This window comes from Apodemus sylvaticus, chromosome X (genome assembly GCF_947179515.1).
Source record: "Apodemus sylvaticus chromosome X, mApoSyl1.1, whole genome shotgun sequence".
NCBI lineage: Eukaryota > Metazoa > Chordata > Mammalia > Rodentia > Muridae > Apodemus > Apodemus sylvaticus.
The window spans coordinates 39,196,422-39,214,034 of NC_067495.1; the positions used below are offsets into that span (position 1 = coordinate 39,196,422).

The 17,613-nt window shown below is 36.0% G+C and overlaps 1 protein-coding gene across 2 annotated transcripts in view; it reads right to left on the reverse strand.

The window, feature by feature from the left end:
• Window positions 1-2,735: 2,735 nt before the first annotated feature.
• Window positions 2,736-17,613, reverse strand: part of Prrg1 (proline rich and Gla domain 1) — a 124,762-nt gene continuing 109,884 nt past the window's right edge. For both annotated transcript variants that reach the window (XM_052171488.1, XM_052171489.1), the window contains exon 4: window positions 2,736-6,354. In XM_052171488.1, the coding sequence (XP_052027448.1) occupies window positions 5,869-6,354 (486 nt within the window). In that variant the 3' untranslated portion in view covers window positions 2,736-5,868. The remainder of the gene's footprint in view (window positions 6,355-17,613) is intronic.

Sequence of the window (17,613 nt, forward strand, 5' to 3'; positions counted from 1 at the left end):
ATTTAAATAAAATATTTTTGGGGAAAAAGTTTATGAGGGAATCTTAGATGTACTGAAGTGACTAGGAAATGAATAAGTGTGTGATCGTTGAGATCACAGTGTTGAGGATATATGATGACATTATCTGAGGTGCTGTGCTTGTCTTGATGCCATGAGATTCATGGTTGCCATAATTAAGCAAAATATTTCCCCAAAATTAAATATATATATATATATATATATATATATATATATATATACACTTAAAATTTATATTTAAAATTTCTCCAAACATATAAATAACTTAAAAATTTATAGCAGAAACATCAAATCATTTTTACAAAGCTTCCTTAATGTTACTGAAATCAGACTTGCTATTTTAAGTTAGCTACATTTGGGAAAATATCATATGGTCACAACATTTTCATCATATGGTATCTTTATGCCAAATGTCAAGAGCAAGTTATCTTAAGCAGGAAAAAGCCAGTTTTAAAAGAAATGTGAGCTCTACCCTGCTCCTCTCTTCCTCCTCCTCCCACCTCATTACAGCAGTGCCAAGCCCCCTGGTCTCAGAGAAGGTGCTGTACCCCAGTAGGAAGGAGCATCATCTGGCCATGTTGGGTGAGGTGTGGATCTTTTGAATTTATATTTATACACAGTCCTATTTCTTTATGTCCGCACTGTCTCTTCTTCCTCCTCCCTCTCAGGTGGCAGTATCAGCTAGTGCCACAGAATTCTGTGTTTCCCAGCATCTTGAGACAATGTGGGCTTTGAGTTGATCATAGCAGAGTAGAGGGACATTTTCTGGAGCTGTTCCTGAGGACTATCTCTATTGTTATGGCAACCCTTCCCCACCCTCACCCAGGTCACTTCCTCATACAAAAACAAAGCAAACAAAGGCACTTCCCATAGAGAGTGGAGTCCTGCTTCCAATTATTCTCAGACCTGGGTTTTAAGGGCTCAGGACATAGGGGAACTGGAACCAGAAAAGTCCTTAGGGGGCCAGAAAAAGAGCAGGAAGAAGTGAAAATATTTAATTTTTTTAAAATGACTTGTAGTTATTAAAGTTGCTTGTCTCCGCAGTGATATTGTATAAAGAACATCTTGTGAAATACTTGTCATCTTGCTTTGGCACATGTACAGTACTGTTCCATATCCCATACATCTTCCCCACACCCCTGCCTCCAGGAGGATGTCATCATTCCCCACCCCACACCCTACCTGACTTCTAACCTCCCTGGGACCTCCAGTCTCTTGAGGGTTAGGTGCATCATCTCTGAATGAACACAGACCTGGCAGTCCTCTACTGTATGTGTGTTGGGGGCCTTATATCATCTGGTGTATGCTGCCTGGTTGGTGGTCCAGTGTTTGAGAGATCTCAAGGGTCCAGATTAAATGATACTGCTGGTCCTCCTACAGGGATCCTGTCTTCATCTTCTTCCAGCCTTTCTCTAATTCATCCACAGGGGTCAACTGCTTCTGTCCATTAGTTGGGTGGAAATATCTGCACCTAACTCTTTCAGGTGTTGGGTCATTTAGAGTGCAGTCATATTAGGTCCCTTTTTGTGAGCACTCCATAGCCTCAGTAATAGTGTCAGGCCTTGGGACCTGTCGCTGGACCTTCTTTTCCTCAGGCTCCTCTCCATTTCCATCCCTGTAATTCTTTCAGACAGGAACAATTATGGGTCAGAGTTTTGACTATGGGATGAATACCCCATCCCTCACTTGATACCCTGTCTTCCTGTTCTACAAGTTCCCTCTCTCTATTGTCAGGCATTTCATCTAAGGTTCCTCCTTTTGAGTCATGAGAGTCTCTCATCTCCCAGGTCTCTGCTACATTCTGGAGGGTCCCCCCAACCTCCTACCTCCAGAATTTGCCTGTTTCCATTCTTTCTGCTGGCCCTAGGGCCTTCAGTCCTTTTCCCACTCCCAATGCCATATCAGGTTCCCCTCTCCCCCGTGCCACGTCCCATCCACTTTCCCTCCTAGGGTATCCCTCTCTCCCCACTTGTGATTGCTTTCTTCTCCCTCCCAAGTGGGACTGAGGTGTCCTCACTTAGGCACTTCAGCTTGCTGGAAATCAATCTGGAGGTTCGTCAGAAAATTTGGAATAGATCTACCTGAAGACCCAGCAATATCACTCTTGAAGATATACCCAAAAGATGTCCCACCACGCCACAGGGGCACATGTTCCACTGTGTTCATAGCTGCCTTATTTGTGATAGCCAGAAGTTGGAAACAACCCAGATATTCCATGACAAAAGAATGGATACAGAAAGTGTGGTTCATTTACACAATGGTATACTACTCAGCTATTAAGAACAAGGGCATCCCAAGTTTTACAGGCAAATGGATGGAACTAGAAAATGCCATCCTGAGTGAGGTAACTCAGACTCAAAAGGATATGCATGGTATGAACTCACTAATAAGTATATATTAGCAAAAAACAACAACAAATTCACACAAAAACCAAAAACACCCACAAAAAACAAAAACACACAAAAACTATACAGAATATACAAGATATAGTCCACAGATTAAAAAGTAGTATAGAAAGTTTTTAATGCTGAGAAAACTGAAGTTTTCACTAGATTATTTCTGATTTCTGTATAGTTACATCCTATAAATTCATAAGAAAAACACAATCATTTAAACTAATTAAATAATGTAATTACTAAGAGCTTATTCAGTGATTTTACCATCTATTCATGTTAATATATAAGAAAAATCAACTGTTCGGTTTAAAAATAGCTTTATTTAGCATACCAAAAACACAGAAACATAAGAAAATTATATCTAGTATAAACATAAAAAGTTAAATATCATAATTTAATGTAAACCAAGCATTTGAAAATGTGAAGAATTGTAATAAAATGCATGCTATTTACACAGAACTTGGTTAAAGCTACCTCTGTAGTTACTGGATCAGATTATCAATCTTGAAGAAGTTATCATTAGAATTCAACAAATATAACAGCTCTCTCTTTTTATTAGTCAACAGGAAAAAAAGCAATCAGCTTATTTATTTAAAACATATATAATTTATTGTGACATTTAGAGCAGGAAAGCAAAAAGTGTCAGTTCAAGGATTCCAAACTCAAGCAATGTAGGTGGGGGGTTGAAAATCAGTCCATTGGAAGAACCTAGAGCAGATCTGTTTATTTAAATATAAATTGTTTAATTCCATTTATTTACTGCTTAGAAAGGTATTAAGTATATTCTGCAAAAATAAATCTTCATTAAAAATGATCAAAGGCAAATGCAGTATCAATCAAGTAGGAAATGCAAAGCATAAAAATATATATTATTCCAGATAAGCCCCTTAATTATAATAAATGTTAAGAAACTCAGTTTATAAAACCAAAAGGGGTAAAGGGGGGAATTTTAAAAGTATGAAACCTAAACTATACTCAAACACAACAAAAAAGTGTAAAATAAAAGTTCATAAACTAGTATTTTGATTATACTCTTCTTATCATAGAAAAGCTGCCATGAAATTTATGGTTAGTGAAGCTATTAATTACTATGACATAGTGTTTTCTCTGACCAACAATCTAAACAGTTGTCATTACTGATCAATTTCTTTAGCTTTTGTTTCAAGAACCATCATTCATTGTTCTACTTCAGTTCAAAAAGTGTTACATCCAATATTGAGACTACAAAATATAAAGTAACTTTACAAGAACAAAAATCTAACTTAGTGAGAGGATGTCGTGTTCTTTTGTCTAATCCCGTAGTTCTTATAATTTTTGTTTCTGGATCCCTCCTTAAAGTCTTAGGGGAATCAAGACCCCAAAGAACTTTTGTTTTTGAGATTTATATATCAGTATTTAACTTGTTAGAAAGGAATTGAAAAATTAAAACACCAATTCAGCTAAAAATTAAAAATATGCAAATATAAATTACATTTTTATGAAAATAGCTATATTGTTTTTTTTAAAAGATGCATGTGAAGACTGTATTGTTCTCCATTGTTTAACTCTGTTTTGAGAGAACTATAATAAAGAGACAAATAATGGTTTCAGATAGGATGAAAATATTTTGATTTCACAGATTCCCTGGAAGACTGTTCGGAATCTACTAGGATTTATGGGCCACAATTTGAAAATTGCTGCTCTCATCTAAAGCCTAATATTAGTGTAACACACACACACACACACACACACACACACACACACACACACACACACACACATGCATGCACACACACACACACACACACACACACAGCCTTAATTTTCAGTTATAAACAACCCATACATATCTTCTCTTGTACACTGAATCAAACATCTCAAACTTCAGATTTAACTAGAAACATACGACTATCATAGAGTAAGGAAAAATATTTAAAGCAATATTGTTATGTTGAGACCATTATCCAGATACAAATACCTTTTCACCTATCAGACCTATTAACTAATTCATGTACTTTAATGTAAATTCCAGCATTTCTTCATCTAATACAGCACTGGCAAATGTACTTAAATTGGCACAGCTTTTGTACAGTCCAGATTATGTGTGAAGGTAAATTATAGCCCATACACTCAGCGTCAGAAAATATTAACTATGGAGCAGGCTATTCTATTTCTCATTATGTAAAAGCTCTGATAGAATTCTAGGGAAACAGGGAGAAATGTTACCCTGAAGCACAATAATAGCACTAAGACCTTACAATTAAACAGTTCTTCATACTGAAAATTTATTTGTACACATACCATCTCATTTGACCTTTTTTATACTTTCTGAAATAGTATATTTTGGCAATTCATTCATAATCTACTCCCTTTCTTCCAAAAAAAAGAAGTAAAACTACTACAGCTAAAAAATATAGAATATAAAACAACAACATGATGAGATCTATGTGGGACTAAACTAGATTTAGTACACATCTACTATAGCAGATACTGTATAATCTTCTTTCATCAACAGAACATTAATACAAAAGTCACAGCTTATAACTAAATGAAAAACTGTGTACTAATAATTTGGAGAATAGGATTTTAACCTGTGCAAAACATTAAGGAAATAATACAAATTGATTTTGGCTAAATTCGTGAGGATATGGAGAGTCTATAGTAGCAATGAGAATAAAAATGACTGTAAAAAACTACTGCCAACCACACAATGAGGAATGGAGTAGGGAGTACCTACTCCTTGTCATTAACACAAACACTATTTCATTACCTAGAAATACTTGCAATCAAGAAATTAATATGAGTGGCATGAAACATCCAAAGGTGCTAAGAAAATTTTAATGGGATGGTGTTTGGTAATCAGCCAAGAAGGAATACCCTAGTATGAAATAAGCTAAATGCCACTAATGATAAATGATTCCCTTGTAATATACTACAATCAAGTACATATACTAAATGCTACATGCTCTCTCTGTGTCTCTCTGTGAGATATTTCAATAATTGAGGATGAATCCATGCATATTTTTTCCTTTCATGAAAGAAGAAATAGGAAGTTAACTGATGTCTTTAATTAGAAAACATGCATGTTGCTGTCTATCACATACACTGTCTATGCTCCCTGCCTTTTCAATTTTGGTGAGTAATGCTGTCTTTATGGGTGGTGTGGTAGAAGTTAGTTGTACACAATTTGGATGGTACACATGTGGCTATATGCATACATATGCATTCCTTACAGCACATAAAGACTGCCACTGACATGTCATTCCTTCATATTTCCTCTTGCAAAAACAAATACAGATAATGATTTTATAATAAGAAACAAAAGTAAAGATAAATCAAACCAGTAAGTGCGAAGGGATATGCTCTAAGAGGCTAATAAAATAAGTCAATGCACATTTATGTAGTAGTAAAGTGCTAGAAAGTTTTTCCATTAGTATTTTATAAATGATTAAAGTAAAAAAAATGTTTTGCAGCTTCATTTGATGGTGGTGACCACAGGCACCATAGCAATGGCACTAGCTGAACTGGAGTTGACTATGTCCTCATATTCTGGCGGTGGGTCTAAATGAGGGTCTGTTTCACTCCTTCTCAGGTTCACCTGGCCAGTGGCTTCCTCATAGGTAGGTGGGGGATCACAGTTGGAAAGGCGAGTGGAAACTGAATCTGAGCGCCCAACAACATATTCCAAAAACCCTGGAGACAATCCACTGCTGTCAAAGACTTCATCTGGTGGAGGAGGTGGAGTAATGATGTTCAGATGTTGAGGAAAAGGAATATGGTTTTCAGTCACTGTCTGTCTCCGAGTTTTGTTTCTTAGAAAGCATCTCCAGATTAAGAAGATGACAAGGAGAATAATGAAGAGGCCAAATATTAATGGAAAAGTAAGATAAAATTGAAACCAGTCACTTCCTCTGTTGGTTTCTCCTTGTTCTGCTTTTGTGTAGGTGCTCCAAAACTCCCTCTATAAATGCAAAACAAATAGGTAAAAAAAATCAATATGATCAAAACATGGCTAAGTATGAACAAATACTTGTATTCAGATAGTGACAAAAAACAGAATCAGATGTATTAGGTCAACTGACATAGCTGTATTTTCCATACCAGTAAATAACAAATAGAGAAGCCTGTAATTAGAAACTGGTTATCAGATAAAAACATCATTGATTTGTTATACTTAATAAACCTAACTATCAACCATCATAGCTTATGGTTCAATACACTGAAGTTTCAAGTCTCTTGTGGTTACATGGCTGACTGAGAGATAGCAATGGGCTGCAGTTCATTTGTTGGTGCTCACCAGTATCTACAAAGAGTTATTTACTGATAGTTAAGGAAAAGCTCAAAATCCAAAAGCTGAAATGCAGTATCTACTAAATGAATATCATTTCTACACCCCTGGAAAGTTGAGAAATTGTAAGTGAAACCATTATTAGTTAGGGATTATCTATAGATCGTCATGTTCATTCTGAATGCTGCCTACAATAGTCATAACTCAAAGCACTTTAAGATGTAGAGTTAGGTTTATTTACACTTTTAGCTGTGACATTTTAGCAGTATGAGAAAGCTTTACACTCGGGAGAGAATCATAGTCATGTTTTAGAGTGAAAATTATAAGAGTAGGGAGATGTTTTAGTAGATCAAGTGTTTGCCATGTAAGCATGAGAACCTGAGTTGACTCCCCATCGCACGTGTACACAAAGAATATGTACGTATGTATATACGTATATACCAAACAAAAAACAATTATGAGCTGAGTTTTCCTCTTTTAACAATAATGTCAAATCATTTACCTTTACAAATTTAAGCCAAAGGGCTGGGCATGTTTTAGTGTACTTTCAATATAGAGAAGCAAGTAAATATAAGCACATATAGACATGTGGTTAAGAACTGTCACTTTCCATATCCAAATCTGAGATTCTTATTATGTAAGCCCCATCATAATTAATACTATCTGCTGGTTAAAGCTATATGTTTTTAGTACCAAACATTCAGCAGATATACACCTTAATTCCTAATACTTTTGTTTGGGGGACCCAACATACATCCCCTCCTCAACCCTTTTATCAACTGCAATGCTTTATATACAGATGTTACCGATGAATACAATACATTGTCTTCCCGCAAGAAGCATTATGGTAGTGTAGAAATTCTGTCACTGTACTCTGAAATGTAGATTTTAAATTCCAAATGAAAAAATATATATTGGGTATTTAAAACTTTTCTTGTTTGTTGGGAACTATTTAGAAGATACAAAAGAAACATCATGTAATTATAAGGTATCACATTTCTTTTTGAGCCTTAATTTTTTACCTGTAAATTGGGACAATAGAAATTGATTTTTCTTTTTTTAAATTATTTTATTTCTTTACATTCCAGCCCTTTCTCCCAATCTAAGTCTCCCCTCCCACATTTCCTCATCCCATTCCTCCTCCCCCTGGCCTCTGAGATAATGCCTTCACCACCAGACCTCCCTGATTTCCTGTGGCCTCAAGTCTATAAGTGTTTTTATATAAGTCATGCTATCTGACCTAACTCCAGAATTCTAATTAAGTGAAATACCACTATTATGGACATTGGACAGTGTGATTACCCAAACATCTACAAATTACTTTATATTTAATAGAAATTGTTTAAAAAGTAAATCAGATAGCACATACAGTACATCTAGTTAAGTTTCTTGTATTGTATATAAACTCTCAAAAGTAACGCTCATAATAAATGTCATTTCTTCTTAAGCCTTTGCTTTTAAATGACTAACTTAATTTATATCTTGATTCAGGGAAACTTTAGTGTCATTCACATCCTCCCTTTTCCTTATTTTCTTCCTTTTTTGTATTAGTCACTTTTGTGTTATCATTGAGAGGAAGTTTGAAGAAAAAGAATTTAAAAGAAGGAAGAGTTTGTTTTTCCATTTTGTTTTGTTTTATTGGCTTTTGGTTTCACAGCCTTCAGTCCATTGTCCCTGCCTCTGTTCTGTCTGGACTTGCACTGAGGCAATACATAATGACAGGTATGGTTATTATGTACAGACTTTCACACTTTATGGCACCAAGAAGAAAATATGGATTGAGGAATGTACCTAATACAAAGTAGAGCACTTAACAATATGCCTGCCGGAGAGACCTTCTACCTCATATGGAATTCTACCTCCTAAAATTTCCACCACTTTTCATTAATATAAATTAACCAAGTAAATTATTGTATTGATTAGGTCAGAAGTCAGCTAATACAATCACTTCTTTAAAAAGTTTATTTTCTAGGATGCATATACATACATACATATGTATATGTGTATGTGTGTGTGTGTATGTGTGTGTGTGTATATACTTATGGTACAACATGTGTGTAAAGTCAGCGAACAACCTTTAAGAGTCAGTTTTCTCCTTATCATGTGAGTCCTAGGGATTGAATTCACATTATGAGGCTTGGTACTTTTACCACTGAGTTATCTTACTTCCTCTTAATCATGTCTTTATGATTGATTCTACTAGCTGGGGCTCAAGAGTTCAACATATGAGCCTTATGAGCTTCATGTACAAACTATGAGTTTTTAAAATTCATACATGTTCAGTTTCTAATATGACACATATCTGTGGTTTTAAAATCAGATATGCTATAGGTTTATAAGCCTTTACATAAAATACCAAATGTTATAAAGAAAGATTCTAGGCCTTAAAATGGGATATTTACAATCTTATACCCATAAAGCATTAAATGTACTTGTGGACATTGCAATGATTCAAAATGATATCCTCTCTAAGATGCATGATTACTGCAAATGTCTGTGATTCTAAGATTAATTGGATGCTCTACAAAAATATTATATTATTTGCTAAATGATATATAAATTTTCATGATTAATTTCAGTTAAAAAATAGGAGACTGGAAAGAAAGCTCAGGGTTAAGGGCATTTGTTGTTCTTACAGAGGACTTGTTCTTAGTCCTCTGTAAGTGGTTCAAAACCAACTCTGAATCTAGTTTCAGGGTATCTGGACACTGAGGGAATTAGGCATACATATGGAACACACACACACACACACACACACACACACAGAAGGAAAACATTTATCACATAAAATAAAATGGATAAATCTAAAACAGTTTGTTTAGGATTCAGGAGGAGAATAAGAGGCATAGCTCAGCAGTTAAGAGCACTTGCTCTTCTCCAGAGGACCTGAATTTAAATTCTCGCAATCCATGACATCTAACCATAGTTCAAAACTCTAATTCCAGGAGCTCTATCACCTTCTACTGACATTCTTTGGGTAGTGACACAAGTGGTTTTCAAATGTACACATGGAGAAAAGACACTTAGGACACATAAAACAAAAATAAGTAATAGAAAATTAGGAGCGAATAAGCAAAGTTAAAAATATGCCAGCTACACATGGTGACATAGATAGACCTTTAGTCCCAGTAGCTACACATGGTGACATAGATAGACCTTTAGTCCCAGTACTCTGGAGACAGAGGGAGAAAGATTTTTGTGAATTCAAGGCCAGCCTGGTATACAAAGTGAGTTCCAAGACAACCAGGAGCACATAGAGACACCTTCTTTAAAAAAAAAAAAAAAGGAAGAAAAAAAAACAAAGAAGGAGGAGGAGGAGCAGGCGGAGCAGGCGGAGCAGGAGGAGGAGGAGAAGGAGGAGGAAGAGGAGGAGGAGGAGGAGGAGGAGAAGGAGGAGGAGGAGGAGGAGGAGGAGGAGGAGGAGATGAAGAAGAAGAAGAAGAAGAAGAAGAAGAAGAAGAAGAAGAAGAAGAAGAAGAAGAAGAAGAAGAAGAAGAAGAAGAAGAAGAAATAATAATGGGGGAGGAAGAGGAATGAAAAAAGAAAAAAATGTTCCATATATCCAGAAGTAGCATTTATTTATTTATTTAAGGATGATAAAACAATTATAATAGTATCAAATGATTCTTACTTCACTTCTATTAACACTATAAATCACAAATGAAAACTCAGGAAATGTGTATATAAAGTCTGGGGTTTGGGTGCTAGGGGTAGGCTCTCAAGAACCTCACACATGCTAGGAAAGCTACGTTCTCATATAGGTGTTTTTAAACAAACAAACATCTTATGCTTTTAATAATACATATATTTTATACAATGACCTACTTTACAACTGGTAATTTTCAGTACATACAATGACATTTGGAATGCAGAATTTAATTATATGAAGTGTTATTAATCCAGAAAGCTAGAAGAGAAACAAATCAGTTGCAATTTCATCACAATGATATAAATCAGCATTATTAATATTTGGGGTACATATACTTTAGAAACATTTTGAGTCTATTCAGACTAAGTTTTCCTTTATCTTTACATAAAATTTTACCATCTTCCTAGTCCCTTAGATCATGACATCCTGTTTTCATTTTATCTTATCAATGAACACAAATATGCTTTCAAGAAATTAGATGTCACCTTAGATAAAAACAATAAAATGCGTGTTTTTAAAACATAATCCAGATTAATTCCAAATAGTTCAGCATTATCAATGTGCATGAAAAGGAATTTTAGAGACAGCTTAGTGGTTAAGAGTACTTGTTACTCTTACAACAGGTCTGGGTTCAGTTCTTAGTATACACATGTTAGCTTATAACCATCTATGACTCAGTTCCAGGATAATTCAATTCCGTTTTCCAGCCTCCATGTTTACAAGGCCCACACATGGGGGCATAAATATGCAAGTAAAATAAAATTCACTTTACTAGAAAGTAAGCAAGAGTGGAGAAAGAAAATGAGTCATTTTTACATATATAGCTTGTACAATTCATTTTTTGTTTCTTTGATATAATAGGAGCTTAAAAATCTAGCAGCTAATCCTCTTGTTTGATTAAGAAATGTTAGAGAAAAACAAACTTTTATTTTGAGGGAAAAAAAGAAAGAACATTTTAGGCAAAATCAGATTTGCTAAACCTATTTTTTATTTACTTTACACATTGTAAAATTCTTCATTACAACCAACAGTCTAGGTACTATTATCGAACCAGTATTTCAAGTGAGGAATAAAGGCCCAAAAGTAAATACATAATAGACTTTTAACTTGTAAATTCCAGCTGGAATTTCAACCAGGAGGCAGTAGTAACGTGTATTCTAAACCAATCTGGCCATCTCCAGAAAAAAACTGAATAGTTCCTTTAATGTTTAATGTATAATTAAAAGCAAGCATATGTATTTTACACTTAAAAGTATTTTCAATTATTGTAAAAATGATATAAATAGCTAGGTACTGGAAAATTATTTCTTTGAGACATAAAATTATTTTGTCCTTGAGACCAGGAATTCAGAGGTAGAAAGACTTACTAAATGGAATTCATACTTTCCTGTTTTATTTAATTTTGTCTTGTTTTGATTTGCATTGTTGGAGACTGAACTCAGGACCTTGCACAAAGTAGACAAGCACTATATACCACTGAACTACAACCCAAGAAAGGGAAATTGAAAATTTTAGAACAAGCTAAAATTGAAATGAAAAACATATTCTAAATCTATCAGAAAGGTTAGAAAACTATGCCAGAGAGAAGAGGACCATGGGGCAAGCATTTTATTGTAGAAGGGAAATTACAGAACAGAATTCAGTAAGTTAATGATTCTCTAAAAGAATAGTTGACTTTCTATAAATGTGTGACTTTCTATTTGAATTTACTTACTGCCATTGATGAATAGGATCTGAGTGATTCAAGCAAGACCTTAACAGCTCTACAAATACCTGGAAAGAGTAGAGCTGTGGATCCTCATTACACCTTAATGCTGAGATGTGTGAACACAGCTAGGGCAGAATAAACACAAATGTTCTAGGCTACATTCCATCCTCACTGCTGTTGGGGTGTGGTGGTGGTGGAACATAGCCTGGGTGAGAAATGACACAGGCTTGAGCTGAAGCTAGGGTAACTCCTATACACCCAGAGTGCCCATGTCCAGAGGACAGAGGGGCCTTCTGTGGGAGACTTAGGTAGCATGGCTTTGTATGAAGAACAATTACCCCCATGGTGGTTCTTGATGAGAGAGACAGTCTTTATTTGTCCAAACTGTTTAATGATAATGAACAATGAAGCATAAGACTGACTCTGGGTGGACCAGAGATTAAATACCCTTTACGGGAAGGAATCTCTGTGAAGGGAAGCTTATTGGCTAAACACTTAGGCTGGCCCATCTAGAAGCCTTATTAGCACAGAGAACTCTGCGCTCTGTGCTGTGTGACTAGTGGTCAGGATCCTCATGTGGGGTGTTGTGGTCACATGCTCCAAGACAGGAACCGGGTTTAGAAGAAAAGAAATAAATGCCTACTGTTTTCAGATATGACAATTAACCAGTATTTCTGAATCCACTCAACCTTCTCAGTTTTTGTCTGGTAACACAGTTCCATTTGCCCCACATGAAAATGTATTTTAAGAGTTAAAAATATATGTGTGAATATTTCCCATGTGTGGAGGCCAGAAATTGTATTGCAATCCATGGAGATGGAGTTACAGGCAGTTCAACTGTCTCACATAGGTGCTGGGAACCAAACTCAGGTCCTTTGGAAGAGCAGAAAGGACTGTTAACTACTGAGCCAACTCTTTAGCCCCATAATTGTTCATAATTTACTTTATTTAATTATCTCAGAACCCATTTGGGAAAGTAGAGCAGTGGGTGAGTTTCCTGTCAGTTTGAACTGGTGAGGATGGCTCAGTTGTTAACATTTTTGTCATGCACAGTCATCATATGATGCAAGATGTTCCCTGTCCATTCACATTGAGGCAGTGAGAGGCCAGTGTTTGGAGGGGAGAGAGGAGGAGGAGCTAAGAGAAGGAGGGGCAGAGAGAGAGGAAGAGGAGCTAAGAGAAGGAGGGGAGGAGAGAGAGAGAGAGAGAGAGAGAGAGAGAGAGAGAGAGAGAGAGAGAGAGAGAGAGAGGCAGTGAGAGGCCAGTGATTGGAGGGGAGAGAGGAGGAGGAGCTAAGAGAAGGAGGGGTGGAAAGAGAGGAAGAGGAGCTAAGAGAAGGAGGGGAGGAGAGAGAGGCAGTGAGAGGCCAGTGATTGGAGGGGAGAGAGGAGGAGGAGCTAAGAGAAGGAGGGGCAGAGAGAGAGGGAGCCTGGGAGCTGCACGAGGGAGCGGAGGAGGAGACACAGATCCAGAAGGCATCAGATGTGTTTCTGGTGTGCTGAGAGGTTAGAAATATTGGGATAAAACTTTATCATTGTAATTCGGCATTATGTAATTGGGAGTTTCATATACATAAATATATTTGGTTAACTAGTCAAGTTTAAAAGTCATGCTTTGTCGGATACTTGGAAGGAGTGGGTGCTGGGCAGGAGAGAGAGATGGCCAGGCTCAGGGGCCTGGTAGGGTGTTACTATATTTTAATCATTTCCCACTACAATAATAGAAGCAGGGCAAATTAATAAAGAACATATCATGAAGGGACATGGTTCTCATGCTTAATGTAGACTTATTGTGATTTATTTCTTGGAACTTGACATATTGCCACTGCTTCAAAATCATTGTTGATTTAGCAAAGAAGGAATAAAATGGCTACCTTATAATGTTAACAGTTTAAATCTGAACTATTTCCTAATGGATAATATTTTGAATATTTAACTTTTGTGGTTTAGACTTTTACATAAGTCAAGCTGGTTAGATTTAGAATTACCTAGGAGGCATGCTTCAGGGTATGTCTGAGGGCATTTTCAGGGAGATTTAATTATGGATAAAAGGCCTACTCTAATTTTTGAGAGTACTATTCCACTGGTGAGAGTACTAGACTCAATAAAAAAAGGAGAAAGTCATCTGGGTATCATCATTGAATGAATATCTTTCCCGGTTTCCTGGATATAAATGCAATAAGACCAACTTCATAATATTCCTGTCACTACAGATAGAATCACTGTGACCATCATGCCTTCCCAATACACATTATAAAATAAAATAAACTATTTCTTCCTTATGTTGCTTTTTGTCAGATATTTGATAGCAGAAATAAGACAGTAATTAATACGGAGAACTGGTACTAAGAAGTAGGCTAATTACAGTCATAAATCCGTCCATGTGAAAAGTTTATGTGGAAAAATTTGTGGCAAGAATGTGGAAGAGTTTGCAGTTGTGGGATAGATAGATAAACCTTAGCATGCTATAAGCAGAGATTAATGGGCCATGGATCTGAGGTCTATAAAATTACACACCAAAATAAGATAAGTAAGGAGAGGGGAGGCTTAGGCTTAGCACATAGGTTCTAGAGGGGAATAAGGATGCCATTGGGAAGATGAATTCTTTTTTTTATTTCATATAATTTTTATTTACATTTCAAATGATTTCCCCTTTCCTGGCTACCCACTCCCCGAAAGTCCTATAAGTCCTCTTCCTTCCCCCCTGTTCCCCCATCTACCCCTTCCCACTTCCCTGTTCTGGGATTGCCCTATATAGCTGCACTGAGCCTTTCCAGAACCAGGGGCCACTCCTCCGTTCTTCTTGGACATCATTTGATATGTTGATTATGTCTTGGGTATTCCAAGTTCCTAGGCTAATATCCACTTATCAGTGAGTGCATACCATGATTGATCTTTTGAGACTGGTTTACCTCACTTAGTATGATGTTATACTACACTCTGGCAAAGTCAGGCCATTTTAGCAATTTTCTGAAAATTTGTGTGAGGCTGAATGCAAAAGTAACAGACTAAGTTATTTTGTGGAAGAAATTTCATGAGAAAATAATATCCAAACTGTGATATAGTTATTGCTCACTATTTTTTTATTCAGATTTCCAGTAAAACAGAGAGCAGAGAAACATCCACTTTGGTAAAAAAAGGAACAAATCAGAGTATAAGCAAGATATGAAATTTAAAACGGGTTACAGACATAGGGGGTACAGAAAGCAGCTAAAGTTAAACTCCATTACTCAGCCCTGAAACAACAGGAATTTGACAATTTATAAATGCAAATGATCCAGGTGTATTTGCACTCCTTGATCCTAGCATTTGGAATGTAGACCAGCCTGGTTTACCATATTGAGTTCTAGGCCAGCCAAGTATATGTGTGTGTGTGTGTATATATATATATATATATAAAGACCCATCTGAAAATGCAAATTTACTTGGAAAGAGTGAGTCTGAAACTGAGAATGCTATTACAGGACTTCTCTCCTCCAAAATGGCCACCTAAGGAAATATTTTCTCAAGTTCAGAGATTGTTTTGAACTTTGATTAAACTGCTAAGTGAGATTATTGAGCAATGTTTAAACTGTTAATGCTATGAGAATTTCTAAAATTGGAATTTTGTATTATAAGTTGGCAATGAGACTTTGAGAGTCAAAGGTGAGATGTTATGATTTAAAGTGGTGTCTTTGGCAGAATGGATAGAAATGTAGTAGTTAGGTAAAAATCATTATTTATATTATACCATATTACACTATACCATTTCATATATATATATGAGAACTTTGCCTGTGGGCATATAAACCTGTTGTCCATAAAGGTCAAAGAGGGTGTTAGAACCACTGAAACTTGATCTACCACAGGAGGACTGAGGACCAAATCCAAGCCCTCTGCAAGAGAAACAAGAGTTCTTAACCACTAAGTCAAGTCTCTATAGCCCCTATGGTACTCAATTTCAGTTGTCAACTTGATTGAATTTGTAATGACCCAGAGGACACAACCTTTGGGTATGCCTATAAGATCCCTTTTCAGGGATATTTCCCTGGGGTGGAAAGAACCACCTTGAATGCCGAAGATATTGTTTCATGGGTTGGGATCTAGGACTGAATAAAAAGAAAGGATAAAATCAGCCTAAGTATTAATCTCTCTGCTTAATGACTGTGTTGACAATGTGTTAAGATACCTCATACTTCCACAAAAATAAACCCTCTCTTAACTTTTTTCTCATAAGGTATTTATTTATTTTGAAGTTATTGTTGTTTATGAGACAGGGTTTCACTGTGCTGTTCTGGTTGTTCTGGAATCACTCTGTAGATAAGGCTGGCCTCAGATGCCTACATCTAGTTTCTGAGTGATGAGATTAAAGGTGTATGCCACTAGGCAAAACTTGTTATGTTGCAGTAAAAACAAAGTAGCTAATATACCAGACAATGTTGCATTTGAAACTTTGTGGAACATTTCAGGAAGTGGGTCCTAACTGGGATTCATTAGTCATTAGAGATGGGCCTTTGAAACTTACACCAGTTCCCTTTTTCTAGATTCAATCTCTGCTTCCTAGTGTGCTGTGTTGTGAAAAGCCTCACTATAGTGTTCACACTGAGCTCTTCTAACAAGATATTTCATGCCATGATAAATAGAAATCTGAAACCATAAGCCAAAATAAATTTTCCTATTTTAAATTATTTCTGTTTGGTATTTATTGTCATTTTCATGAAAAAGTAACTGATACAGGTAAGCAGCCAAGTGTCTACCATATTTCTAAAGGGCTGTGGACAAGAAATTCAGTGGTATCATTCTAGGCTAAATGCATTTTTTTTCTGCCAGATAATATCTATGTTACAGAAATCACTGAGCAAATAATTGCGAGAACACTGGAGTCATAAAAATAGTTGAGAAATTGAGATTTGGCAGTACCAGATAAATGTATATACTATTACATGTTACTATAAAATAGTATCATAAAGGGGTAAAAAACAATGACTTACCAGGCCAGTTAACAGCACTTGCTGATCTTACACAGGACTTGGGGTTAGCCTCCCAGCTTCCCCTCATGACAGGTAACTGTTTAGAATTGCAGTTCCAGAGGACCTGACATCCTCTTCCTGCCTTTGAGGACATTGACAGGCATGCAATGAACAGATATATGTACAGACCACACATATCATTCACTACATATAAATACTCATTCACTACATATAAAAAAATAAATCTTCAAAGTCTGAATCAGCAAACATTTCCCATTAACATAGTTAATGCTTTAGACTTTGTAGGACATAATGTCTCTGTCTTACCTATTGACTTTAACTTTGCTCTAGAAACACAGTGGTGTAAAATATGTTAACAAATGGCCATGCATCTGTTCTTTTAAAATTTATTTACAAGAACAGATTGTCTGCATTTGCCTTCTAGGCTATATTTTTCCAGCTCATGTTCTTGATATAACAAGCAAGTTGCCATAATGTTTATAAAACAGAATGATTAAAAGTATGCATATTTGGTGTTTATATATGTATGTCTAAAACATAAATGTAAAGCAGAAATTTTCTAGTTTTCTAGGATATTTGTTACTTCAATTGTTATTGAATTACATT